This window comes from Carlito syrichta, unplaced genomic scaffold, assembly GCF_000164805.1.
Source record: "Carlito syrichta isolate Samal-C Ts95f unplaced genomic scaffold, Tarsius_syrichta-2.0.1 Scaffold75497, whole genome shotgun sequence".
NCBI classification, from domain to species: domain Eukaryota; kingdom Metazoa; phylum Chordata; class Mammalia; order Primates; family Tarsiidae; genus Carlito; species Carlito syrichta.
Window position 1 is genome coordinate 144,262 of NW_007019593.1, and position 14,174 is coordinate 158,435.

The 14,174-nt window shown below is 38.2% G+C and overlaps 1 protein-coding gene across 7 annotated transcripts in view; it reads right to left on the reverse strand.

Moving 5' to 3' along the window:
- Positions 1-14,174, reverse strand: part of MAPKAP1 (mitogen-activated protein kinase associated protein 1) — a 254,437-nt gene that overhangs the window by 121,148 nt on the left and 119,115 nt on the right. For all 7 annotated transcript variants that reach the window (XM_021710137.1, XM_021710147.1, XM_021710141.1 and 4 more), the window contains one exon: positions 12,919-13,091. In XM_021710137.1, the coding sequence (XP_021565812.1) occupies positions 12,919-13,091 (173 nt within the window). The remainder of the gene's footprint in view (positions 1-12,918; positions 13,092-14,174) is intronic.

The following is a 14,174-nucleotide window of genomic DNA, read 5'->3' on the forward strand; positions in this document are numbered from 1 at the left end:
CTGTCTAATCATCGTTTGAGATTTAGCTCAAGCATCAGTTCCACTGAGAAGGCTTCCCTAACATCCCTCCCATTTCCATTCAATCTAGGCCTCCATTTCCAGGCATAATTAGAAAAGCCCTTCTCTACAGCATTCTGAATGTCCACGATTCCAGCAAGTCTCAATGACACTGGAGCTGAAAACATGTGATCTGGTGTTTGTAGCCTGAATCTTGAGGCCATAAACTTTATTTTATGACTTTTTGTAGCCCCAGTGCCTAGCATTGTGTCTGGTGATGGTGTGGACAACATGTAAATGCTTGATGTGACAATGGGAGGGAGGGAGTTAGTCTTAAATGGCTACAATGTTCCTGGTGTTATCATGAGAAGAGCTTCACTTTTTTGTATGGGTTGGCACTTAATGAGATAAAGACAGACTTAGGTTCAAATCCTGACTCTACCACTTGCTAAGTTTATGATCTTAGTTGCTCAACTTCCTGATCCTCAGTTTCTCTCTTGCAAAAATGTTATTATATATGATTCACAGAGCTGTTGTTAAGGGATAGGATGATACACTTAAAGTACTTGGCATGTACTCCAGTGCATATCTACCAACCCATTACCTAGTAGTGGGCTAACTCTGGCAATTGAGAAGTGATAATGGGCTTTCTTTCTACCCAGGTCAACGAACAAAATGTATACAGCTCCACATCTATCATTTAAGTAAATATATCATCAGGTTGAGAACATCCAGGTTGGTGGTTTTTACTGAATAAAAGTCTGTATACAATCAGAAGCATGTTTCAGCAGAGACACTTAGAGAAGGGCCTGGCTTTTCTGGCAGGGCAAGAATTGAAGGCCAGATCTTTGAATGTTCCTATGTTCTCTCATCCATTCCAGATAGCACTGCTATCTGTTAAGCATTGTGTATGGACTGGGGAATACAAGCCTATATACAATAAACAACATGGTCCAGACTCCAAACTCACATCTATCCTATTACTTACAGGACTTATTCACTTGGATGCTGCTCAAGAATCTCAGCCTGCATTACACCTAAAACCAAACTCTATTCACCCCACTCACTCTAAACTTACTTTTCTTCTGCAGAACACCTCATTTCAACAACACCATCCACACAGCTCTTCAATGTCCAGTCTTCAGCCCTTATCTGTTTTCATTTATCCATGCTGGAGGTTTCAACTAATATCTATGTAGATGATTCCCATAAACTCACATTTCCAGCTCATTTCTCTCCCTCTAAACTTCATACAAATACAAATGACTATTTGAAAACTTCTTTTCAATCTAGCAAAGTCTTCCCAAATTAATAGGCAGAAGACCACTCAAGAACCTGCTCTCCTAGTGCTAGCTATTTCGTTGAAGGACACATCAGTGTGTCAAAGAGTACAAGTTTGAAGTATAGGGAGGCATCTTTGACACCCTTTGTCTACCATATTCCCCTATCTAATTCATCCCAAGTCCTGTGAATTTTACCTCTTAAATATTCCCAGAATCTGTACACTTTTCTTAGTCTCCACTATGGCCCCTGCCCACCTTTTTGTCTCATTCCATTCCATTCTTCCCTTCTTTGTACTCCAGTCACACTGGCCTTCTTTTTTTGACTAAAAACACACTTTCTCCTGCCACAGGATCTCTGCCATGATGTTTCAACTGCTGAGACCCTTCCCCATCTAAATGTCTCTGGTATCATTTTCTCAGGGAATTTTTCCCTGACTTCCTGACTAGGCTCTCATAAACGGTGTTCCTTTCCTTCAGAGTACTTAACTCAGTTTTTAAGTAAACATTATTTAGTTTAATTATTTAAATTATTTTAGTTATTTGCCTGTTTCCTTCACTAGACTATGGAATTCATGAAAGTGAGACTATGCCTGGTTCCTCTCTTCACTATATACCCAGCAAAATGCCTGGTATATAGCACACACTCAATAAATATTTGTTGAATGCATGAATGAATACAACTGATAAGTGAAATGAGCCAGTTACAAAATGCTATTACCCTTGATAACGTCTTCTTCCTCAACAAACTGTAAATTGTTTGAGTGCAGTGATCACACTTCTCTTGTTCTCCATTTTATACTCAATACCTGGGGTCTGAAACTCCAAAAATATTTGCTGTATGAAGGAATGAAGAAGAAATTAGCCTTTGAGATTAAGCAGACTATCAAGAGGAGAAGAGTGAGAAAGACAATTTTGGCTAAGGAAACAGCAAAAGCAGTCATGGTATTGGTGTCAAGAAGGTGCTAGTTGAAGACTGTGATGCCTTAGGATGCATGGGAGCACAGTGGCAAGTCAGAATGGGAAGGGCACTTAAGCTGTGTTGTTTGGGTAAGTGGTTCTCAGTGACGCCTCTAAGGAATATAAAGCAGAAGCAGCAACCTAGAAATTGGAGAAGAATTGATACAGGTGGACATGCAGACAGTAAACAGGGAACTACGAAGACATACGAAATAATTCAAATAGCAAAGCTGTGTGGAAACATATAATGTAAGGTCACACATTCCTAAATACTGCCATAAATCCACAGGGTATCAGAGGATCAAAGCACAGTCCAATTACTTGAGTCATCAAGAAAGGAATAAATTATGTTACTGTTGCTGAACTACTACTAGTATTGGTTACAGTAGTAGCTGGCTGTAGTTACAGTATTTAGCAGGAGGAGAAATGAACATTTATCAAGCACTTACTATGTATTTTCTCATTTTAATTTCATAACTACCATGTTAAATGATTTCCACCCTCATTTTATACATGACAAAACCATAATACATGAGGTTTAAGCAACTGATTCAAAATCACCCTGCTAGTAAGTGTTAGCATCAGAATTAAAATCCAGACTTGGCTTTGGGTCCCACACTTTTAACCACAATGTTAAACACTGATTATAAAGGTAAGGAAAGATGCTAATATATTTTAGAGAGCTTCTATGAAAAATAATTAAAATAAAGTTTGATGTTTAACGAAATAAACCCTCAACAATCTACAAAACCCACCAATTTTCTCTAAGAGCTCTAAATGGTTGAGGTCACATCAGAATGATGCAAATCCACAGTAATCTCCAATGCATGACTATACTATGTGTTGGTATCTACTGCACTGTCCAATATGGCAACCATCCGCTATTTTTGAAATGTGGCTAGTCAAAATTGAGATGTGCTGAAAAGAGCAAATAAACACCAGATAGTAAAGACTTATGACCACATAGAGAACATTATATATCTCATTAATAATTTTTATGTTGATTACATATTGAAATGATAATGTTATAGATAAAACAAAATATATTATGAAAAACAATTTAACCTTTTGTAACTTTAAAAAATGTGATTACTGTAAAATCTGAAATTACAAATATGCCTCACATTTGCAGCTTGCATTATATTTCTTTTGGACAGCACTGCTCTATAGCCTGAAACTGAATATAGTAATAATCTCTAAAGGATACTACTCCAGCCTCTGGACTACAGCAAAGCTCTTCAGGCTTTTAGTAGCTCACCTATCAGTAGCCTGATAAGACAGTAATAGTAGATAAGAGGGCAGTGAAATTATGTTAAATGCCTCCGGGACAACTGAAAGGAAAAAGGCAGGGAATGGCCATTCTGGTGTACAAAAGAGTCAATATATAACTAAAATTTCTGCATAGAAATTGGGAACAGTCAAAATTACCCTTGAAAAGCCTTTAAATTATCTATGAAGTAGAGTAAATGTGGTTTTGTTGTAAAGAGCTGGTATATACCTCCTATCTCAAGTTCATGACAGGGTAAAACTTCACTCAATTTTATTTTTCTCTTTCACAGATGGGTGTTACTCAAAAGATACTGTTTCACTTTTGAACCTGATAAATATACATATTAAAATGTTTCAGAAAATCTTTAGATCAGAAAAAGACCAACAGAAATACAGTCAACTGAGTTTTGACAAAGAAGTAAAGGCAATTCAAATGGGGGAAAAGATACTTTTCAATAAGCTGTGTGGGAGCAGCTAGGTATCACATGCACACACAAAAAAATGGAATCTAGACTCAGAATCTCCACCTTTCACAAAAAATTATCTCAAAATGAATCAGAGACCTAAACGCAAAGCACAAAACTACAAAACTTCTAGAGTATAACAGGGCCAAAAGTTCTTGGGCCTGGTGGCTCATGCTTATAATCCTAGCACTTTGGGAGACCGAGGTGAGAGAATAGCTTCAGCCCTGTAGTTTGAGATCAGACTGGGCAACATAGTGAGACCCCCATCTACAAATAATAATAATAATAATAATAATAAAAAATTTGCTGAGCATGGTGGCATATGCCTGTAGTCTGAGCTACTCAGAAGGCTGAAGCGGAAGGACTGCTTGATCTTAGGAGATCGAGGCTTTGGTTCACTAGCCTGGAAGACAGAGTGAGACCTTAATTCAAAAATAACAACAAAAACCACAGGGCCAAAACTTAGGTGACTTGAATTTGATGATGACTTTTTAGATACAAATCCAAAAGCACAATTCATGAAAGAAAAAAATTGATAAACTGAAGTTCACTAACACTTAAAATTTCAGCTCTAAAAAGATGCTGTTAAGAAAATAAAAGGACAAGCCACAGATTGGGAGAAAACTTTGCAAAATACACATATGATAAAGGATTTGTATCTAAAAGATACAAAAAAATACTAAATAACTCCTAAAATTCAACAATAAAGAAACAAAAAACTCATAAAATGGAGAAAGATCTGAACAGCTCACCAAAGAAGACAAATAGATAGCAAATGAGCATATGAAGAGTTGCTCATGTTAGGGAATTACAAATTAAAACAAAAATGAGATACTACTACAAATCTACTAACGTAGCCAAAATCCAAAATACTGACAAAAGTAAATGCTGGCAAGGAAATGGCAATAACTCTCATTCCTCACTGAGGGGAATGCCAAATGGTATAACCACTTTGAAAGACAGTTTGGCAGTGTCTTACAACATAGGCTTATCACACAATCCAGCAATCTCACTTCTAGGTATTTGCTCAAATGAGTTGAAAACATACATTCACAAAAAAATCTGCACATGAAAATTTATAGAATCTTATTCATAAGTGCCAAAAATTGGAAGTAACCGAGATGTTCTTTAATAGGTGAATAAACAAACTGTGGTAAATCCATGCAGTGAAATATAACTCAGCAATAATAAGATAGAAATGAGCCTATCGAAGCACAAAACAACATGAAGGAAACGAAAATGCATATTGCTAAGTAAAAAAAGCTAGTCTGAAAAGGCTACATATGGTATGATTCCAACTAGATGACATTCCAGAAAATGCGAAACTACAGAGACAGTAAAAGATCAGTGGCTGACAGAGGTGGGGAGGGAGAGTGAATAGATAGAGCACAGGGCATTTTTAGGGCAGTGAACATATTCCATATTCTACAACTATTAGAACTACACAATAGAAAGAGTGAACCCTAACGTATAACTACTGACTTTCGATAATAATAATGTATCAGTGTCGGTTCACCAATTTTAACAAATGCACCACACTAATGCAAGATATTAGTAACAGGAGAAAACGTGAGTTAGGAAGGGTATATTTGGAAACTTACTGTATTTTCTGTGCCACATTTTCTGTAAACCAGTTCTAAAAAAATAAAGTCTACTAATTTCTTAAGAAAAAAATTAAAAAGCTTAAAAAACAAATCAACTAACAAGAAACTAACATATCCTTATTACAATAAATTAGAAAGATAAACTTCCTATGAAAAGACAATGACTTAGATTGGGTCATAAAAGAAAAACCTCATAAAATTATTTAACATATGTAAAACAAAAAACAAAAGTAAAAGGCGAACAAAGAGCAAATAAGAGCAGAAAAAAGGAAAGTTGGTATTGCTGAAATAAGGCAAAGAAAAAGGCAAGACACAATCATAAATAGAACAAATAGGACCGGATTATACTGAAGTACAATTCACAATAAAGATATGAAATGCATGAATCTTTATGTGCACTGAAATATATAAAGTGGAAACTTCAAATCTCAGGAGAAGTTAACAGAAACATACAAGAAAATGGAAATTTTAATCCATTTATCTTAATTACCCATAGACCAAACAATCAAAACATAAGACAGTAATAGGTAATTAAGGATATCGATTTAGTAAGTATATATTGAGGTCTGTATTCTAGAGAGAATAATTTTTTCCAGAATCTGTGAAATATGTATAAAAATATTATGGTATAGTAGCTCCACCAAATATAAATAAATCTCTTAAGCTACCATTTTCTGATCAAAATTTAAAAAACATGAATTAATAACAAAGTCTAAATTTTAAAATTCAACACTTAGAGAATAGAAACGATTTCAGTTCATTTTCTCCGAATGTTTTCCCTAAAATCAGTGCATCAAAATAAGCAGGAAATCAGCCTAAATACCATATTCTGATCTTGTTCAAGAGTTAACGGGTATTAACTGTACAGGAAGCCAAGAATTCCTGACAAATTCCCCATTTCTTCCCTGAGACCAAAGTCTACTACTATAGTTTTCAAGGCTCAGAAAAAGAAGACCTATATTCTTAAATAAATGGTTGCTTGATAGCCAGACTTAATTTGGCATGAAGCTCTCATGTGCATCTAGTAATTTGGCCCTCTGTGAATGAAGAGCTCTTTCATAGGGTCAATATATTGGAAAAGGCCAAATAAGGATCTATTCCAACACTCAAGTACAAACAGGCTAGAAAGAAAATACTTACACTGCCCAACAGGCAGATTCAGAGATCCACTCTATAAGATTGTATTATACCAAACAGAACTGAGAAATCAAATGTCACATAAGAATGGTAAAAAATGTCAAAAGACCATGGTTTTTTAAAATTCAATGTAATTTTGTAATCCAAAATATACTTATGAAGCAACTTTTAAAAAATGTCAACATGCTAGGTACACTCAAGAATGTAATAAAATGTAATCTCTGAACCTCAGAGGTTTATAAACTAGTAAAAAAGATAATCTCTATTTTGGAGATTCAGAATTCTACATGTAATGCAATTGTCAACTGTATCATTTCAATCTTTCTTATCTTTAGCAATTTTTGGTCTATGTATGAAAATTTCCTGTTTCAACTGTGCATCACTCAATGCCTCTTTCTAATTCCTTTAATAGGTTCTGAGACTATGTTTTTAGATGCATACAGTCAGACTTATTATGTTGGTGGATTATTCCTTATTTTATTATGTAGATCACTAAAAAATTCCCATTGATGTGTTTTTGCCTTAAATTCAATGGGGTCTAACTTTGTTGCCCAGGATGGTCCTGAACTCCTGGCTTCAAATGATTCTCTTGCCTCAGTCTCTCAATGTGCTGGGGTTACAGGCCTGAGTCACCACACCCAGCTCAGACCAATAGATTTTAATGGAATAGAGCAGTGGTCCCCAACCTTTTTGGCACCAGGGGCTGGTTTCATGGAAGACAATTTTTCCACAGAGGTGGTGGGGAGAGAGGGATGTGCAGTCAAACCTCACTGCTAATGCTAATCTGTACTTGTACTTGCAGCCACTCCCTAGTAGTAGCATCACCACCTCAGCTCCACTTCAGATCATCAGGCATTAGATTCTCACAAGGAGCATGCAACCTAGATCCCTCGTATGTGCAGTTCACAATACGGTTCACACTCCTATGAAAATCTAATACCGCTGGTGATCTGACAGAAGGCAGAGCCCAGGCAGTAACGTGAGCAATGGGAAGCAGCTGTAAATACAGATGAAGCTGGGCTGGCTCCTGCTGTGTAGCCCAGTTCTTAACAGATCACTGACCAGTACCAGTCCGTGGCCCGGGAGCTGAGGACACCTGGAATAGAGTATATAAAAAGTTCACTGATAAGCGTTTCAGACTCCACCCTACAACTGTGAGGCCAAAATTCCTTCATATAATTCAAATATAGCAACACAATGCAACACATTAAATGTAGAGCAGATATGAAAGTCCAGCTATCTTCTAATATATTAAACTTTACAGAACTTTTGTAAAAAGATGAAATACAACTTTTCTCACTAAATGTTTTTGTTTTAGAAAATCAAGGCTCACCACAGCTTAGACCTCCTGGGCTCAGTCGATCCTTCCACCTCAGCCTCCCAAGTAGCTGGGACAACAGCAATGCGCCACCATGCCTAGCTAAGTTTCAGAACCAACTATATTAAATGAAAGAAGGTGCATGATAAAAATCTCATGGCCTTGTCAAGAGATGTCTTGAATAATCATCATAATGTCAGGGTTTATGGTTTATGGTTTACCTTGGCACTTTGAAGGGATACCAATGTCTTCTGGCATCTATTGTAACGTTTATTTCTGCTGTTTGGCAAATGGAATGTGCTTTTATTAAAAAGTACTCTCTTTTAAATATTATTTTTGAAACGATTATAGACTCACAGGAAGTTGGCGAAATGCTGTACAGAGTCAGTCCCCTGAACCTTTTGCTCAGATTTCTCCAATAGTGACATCCCATCTATCTGTAGTCCAATATCAACAGCAGGGAAACTGACACTGGTACACTACTGTTAACAAGATTATAGACTCTATTCACTTTTTAGCAGTTTTTACAAGTACTAATTTGTATTTGAGGGTGTGTGTTTGTGTGTGTGTGTGTGTGTGTGTGTGTGTGTGTATGTGTGTGGTTCTACACATTTGATTACATGTATGGATCATTACCAGAATACAAAACTGTTCCATATGACAGAGAAATTTTTTTTTAAATCAACTCTTTATAGTTGCACTCCCTCCCTAAAACTGACCCTGTCCCCTAGTAACCATTCAGTTGTTCTCCATCTCTATACTTTTGTCATTCTGAGGATGTTAAATAAATGGAACCATATAGTCTGAAACCTTAACACTGGCTTTTTTCACTAAGCAAATCATCCAAGTCTTATTGCATGTATCAAAACAGTCTGTTCCTGCTGGGCTCGGTGGCTCTGCCTGTAATCCCACGCCTTTGGGAGGCTGAGGTGAGTGGATTGCCTGAGCCCATGGGTTCGAGACCCGCCTGGGCAACTTGGCAAGACCTCATCTCTGTAATAAATCAAAATAAGCTGGGCGTGGTAGCGCGCACCTGTAGTTCCAGCTACTTGGAAGGCTGAGGTGGAAGGATCACCGGAGCCCAGCAGGTCGAGGCTGTGGTGGCTGGGAGCAGCCACTGCACTCCAGTCTGGGCAACAGAGTAAGACTCCAACTCAAAAAAAAAACCAGTCTGTTCCTTTTTTTATTAATAAGTACCATTACCTTGTATGGACATACCACAATGCTTAATTATTCACTTGTTAAAGGACATTTAGATTGTTTCCCGTTTTAAGTATTACCAAAAAAGGTGTATGAATATTTGTGTAATGTAAAATGCTATATTTGTGTACAAGTTTTTGTGTTATTGTAATTTTTCACTGCACTGGAATAAATGTCCAAGAGGGCAATTGCTAGGTTGTATGGTAAGTTCACATTTGACTTTATAAGAAATTGCCAAAGTATTTTCCAGAATTACTGTATCATTTTATATTATCAACAGAAACGATATATGAAACAGTTTCTCTACATCCTTGCCAGCAATTGCCATCATCATTTTTTTTTATTTTAACCATTCTAATATGAGTAGTTTTAATTTGCATCTTCCTAAAGGCTAATGTTGCTGGACATCTTTTCAAGTGCTCATCTGTCATCTGTATATCCTCTTCTGTGATAAGTCTATTCATGACTTTGACCATTTTCTGATTGACTATCTGTATTCTTAACTGTTGAGCTGTTGTTTTCTGTTTTGTACAAATGAGGTCTCACTATATTGCCCAGGCTGATCTCAGACTCCTGGATTCAAGCGATCCTCTGACTTTGGCCTCCCAAAGTTCTGGAAGCCACTGTACCCGGCAATTTTTTTTTTTTTTGCAGACAGGTTCTTGCTATGTTGTCCAGGCTGGTCTTGAACTTCTTCTGGGCTCAAGCGATTTTCCTGCCTTAGCCTTCTAAACAACTGATATTACAGGAATGCACCTCAGCTCTCAGCAATTATTTTTTACTTTAATAAATATTTTATATTTCCAGTACTGTACTTTTGGTTTAGTCTTTTTCTAAACTAAAATCTTTTTTCTAAAATAAATATTTTATATTTCCAGTACTGTACTTTTGGTTTAGTTTTTTTCTAAACTAAAATCTTAGTTCTGTTTCATTATTTCCTAGATGTTTACCATGTTATTCCCTCCTTCATCTCTTTGATGACCTTAAACATATTTATTTGAAATTAACTTTCAGACTGCTTAACTATATTCTGTTTCTGAATTCATCTCCTGATTACTGTCTGTCTTTCTTGGTACTAGTTATTCTCATGTGCGTTGAAACATCTTTCTCTCAGCATCTCTGCATGAATTTTTCTTACTGTTTCCTCAAGTTTCAGTTTAGATGCCACTTTGAAATTTTAATTTGCTAGCTCTTTTTGAATGTGAACTCTTGCTTGTTCTTCCTCGCCATTCACTATCTAATGCTTTTATAGATAGTGTCATCATCTTCAACTCCCAGCCATGCAGAGGCTTCCAGACCAGAACTAGGTATCATACTGACAGTTCAGGGCTCCTGTCCTCTGCTAATATGAGGAATATCATAAACTGGAATATCATCCAGCTCGTCCTGGATGCACTGCTATCTCTATTGCCTGGCATTCCAGAAATACAACTTTAAACTAGCCACAGACTCAGGCAGATTTGTTCAGTTTTTTTTCATAGGGAGGAGTGTCTCACCCCAGCTCCTAGTTTCACATAGTGAAATTTCCTCTGGTCCTCATCCAGGCAGGAAGCTCCTTGAGTCTCATACCCTCAAGCAGTGTTTCCTACTCTTGTTGACACCATGACACACTTAGAAAATAACAGTATTTGTATAGTGCACAGGTAGATGGATGAGACTGCCCCCTGACCTGAGAAGAATTGGCTGGGGCCTCTGACTACCCAGGTGCTGACTAGCTGCCTTGAAGCTTGAGAAAAATCAGCACTTCATATACTAATAAACGAACTCATAGCATGTTCTAAGAAGAGCTGCTTCCTAAAATCATAGACTCCTAGCACACGCTGCCTGTTTCTGCTTCTAGTCCACCAGGATGTTTACCTTGTCATTAATGTACAAATATTTTGATGACATATTTCATTTACTATTACTATGCATTTGGAGCAGAATATAGAATTTAAATATTATCTTAAAGGTCAAGCATAACCAGTAGTCCATGTTTCTCCCTCTGTTTAAAACATCTTTCTCTCAGCATCTCTGCATGGCTTTTTCCTGCTGTTTCCTCAAGTTTCAGTTTAGATGTCATTTAATCTAGGGAGGTCTTCGTTACTCCACTCACCCCAAAATATGGGGTTAGATCTTATAGTACTGGGTTTTACACGTAACTGTATTATTTTTATTGCCTATTTACCTTAGACAGTAAGGTCCCTGATGGCAGGAATTGCTTTTTTCACTTCTGTATTTCCAGATCTAGCACAGTGCCTGAAATAAGTACAAACTCAGTAAATATTTCAATATTACCTATAACAGAGTTCCATGGTAGGGTGTATAATGCACTAGTGAAGAACTGGAGTTCTGGAGTCAGAGACTGTGGAGTTTAAATACCAATGCTCTCACTGTGTGACTTAAGAAAGTTACTTAACCTCTCTAAGTTTAGTTTCCTCATGTGTTAAAATGTTTGTCACAATTCAACTCCTGTGCCTTACTAGCTGGGTAAGTTCTTCTCTGGGTTTCAGTGCCTGCACTAAACAATGAAGAATTAAACCAGACAATGTACACAAAGTCATTAGTTTTGTGACTCCCTTTCCTGTTTCCTCATTCCCACCTCATGCTGAAAAGGGACATCATAGCTCAATCTTGAGGAGAGGTGCTGACTCAATCCTTTTCTTTTCTTCTTTTTGTCCCCTTCCTCCCTCCCTCCTCCCGACTCAACCCTTTTCTAAGCCCAGGTTATATCTTAGTGAAAAGGCCTTCTATTCCCACCAGAACAATAAAGACTAACTTTGTACCTACAACTTATTCAGGCAAAGTAGAGGGCAATGTCAATAAGAACTCGAAACAATAATTTTATGTGTGAATTTAATGTACCCAAAGAAAAATAAAAAACAACTGACAGCTGAGTGGACCATGCTAACTGAAAATGTAAGAGAGGAAGAGAACACCTCCATGAGAATCCATTGTTAAAATGAAGGCATCCACGACATTTTGCTACAATACAAACCCTATTGCTGGAAAGATCATGTAATGCTAGAAGGATGCCTGCCCATAAGAAATTCAAGTAGGGGAGAGCCAATGCAGCAAAACACTTTGAAGTTCAAGTTATAATACAGAGGCCTAGAGATTCTACTTTCAAGCACTATGTTTTTAATATAATTGTTTACTAAGTAATATAGCCCAGTGACTGAGAGAAAACTCGAGCCACTATCTGCTAAAGAAAACTAAATTTCAGACCAAAGTTTCTATAAGAGGCAGAAGGAAATAATGCAAAACCCTTGGCATCAAACAGACCTGGAATCAAATTCTGACTCTGCCATCTCCCATATGTAATTTCAGTAACAACTCTCTGAACCGGAATTTCTCTCTGCAGAACGAGGATTATAACACTCACCTCACAGGAAGCTGGGAGAATCACACGAGATACCAGGTATGCCCAGCCCAGTGCCCAATTCATGGTAGGTGCTCAGCAAACATCAGTTTCCTCCCATTATCCCCATGCTGCTTTTATCAGCAGGGATCATCAAAGGGTTTGGGAATTACTAAAATCCATTTTTTCAAATCTGGGTTCATAAACATGTAAGTCTACTTTGCAAGCAGATTCTGAGACAAGCCTGAGACACTCAGGTCTGTGTGTCTGGTGAGCACCCTAGCTGGATCCAGCTTGGGTGGGCAGGAGACCACCAGAAACTAGAGCAGCCAAAAAGAGAAAGGATTACTTCAGCTTCGGCTCCCGTCCTTCGCTTGTATACTGCCAACAGATGAGCCCAATCAGATCCTGCACCCTGGCACTGGCCATTGTCACCACGGTCATTGGCAGCAGTCTGTCCTGGCTCGAGTGCAGGGGGAGGTAGACATCAATCTTCTTGGTTGCTGTTGTACCGACATGACCCTGTGGACAGAGCACATGCATGAGAGTAAAGACACTGTCATAGTCATACAGACCCTACTAAGCCACTGCTCTCCAGGCCTGTGGGCAGCACAGTTATTTTTCATCCTTTCTGCACAGACCTGCTATGAGCCTGGAATGGTCTCAAAGTAGAAACGCTGTCTAGTTTCAAGGGTTTTCTTTTTCCCCCGGCAAGATTCTTTTCTCTACTGATCTAATGGATCCAGCTTTGCCGGCAAGAAGGTAAACAAACACTATAACTGAGATGGACAAATAAGAGTGGTGAGCAGAGTTGATGTGCGGTGTTAGGAGTCTTGCTTTGCTACTAACTCAATGCGACCTTGTAAAAGTCACCATGAGACCTCAGCCCCGGCTGCCCTCCCTGGAAACTGCCATGTCATTCCTTGAGACACTGAGATAAGCTGCATATTCTCTCAGGAAGGATTAGGCCCACAACACTGAAGCTAAGTGCTTGCCTTCACAGAGACTATAGGGGCTAATTCTGTTCTGCAGAACATCTGTTTACTTCAGTACTACCCAAGTTCAAGGGGCCTTGGTCTTCCATTACTACCCTAACCACCATCCCCACACTGCTATATATATCCCCAATCCTTCCCACACATCTACTGTTTCTCCCTCCTGAACCTTCCACTCTGCCCTGTAGTACGACTGCACCAATCAGCAAACATCTATAAATCCTCAGCTGCTTTTTAAAAACATTTCCTCTACCCATCTGACTTAACTGAACCTGCTGGTTGTTGAGGATACTGCTTCCTCCGCTGTCTTCTTAAAGGACTCCAAGAAGTGCAGTAGGTATTTATGTCCCCACTAACACTTCCAAACAATTACATCTCCTTTCTTGAAAAATCCCTGTTTCTTTGAGGTCCAAACAATCTGACTACATCATCTTCCTCTCTCCTTTTTTGTTTCTGTTACCCACCAAACTCCTGGTCATTCCCTTCCCCTATTGAAGGCTTGAACTCAGCCCTTAGTCTTCTTTCCCACCCATGCAATATGTTTACTACAGTGTGTATTTGCCGGGCTCGGTGGCTCAGCCTGTAATCCCGCGCCTTTGGGAGGCTGAGG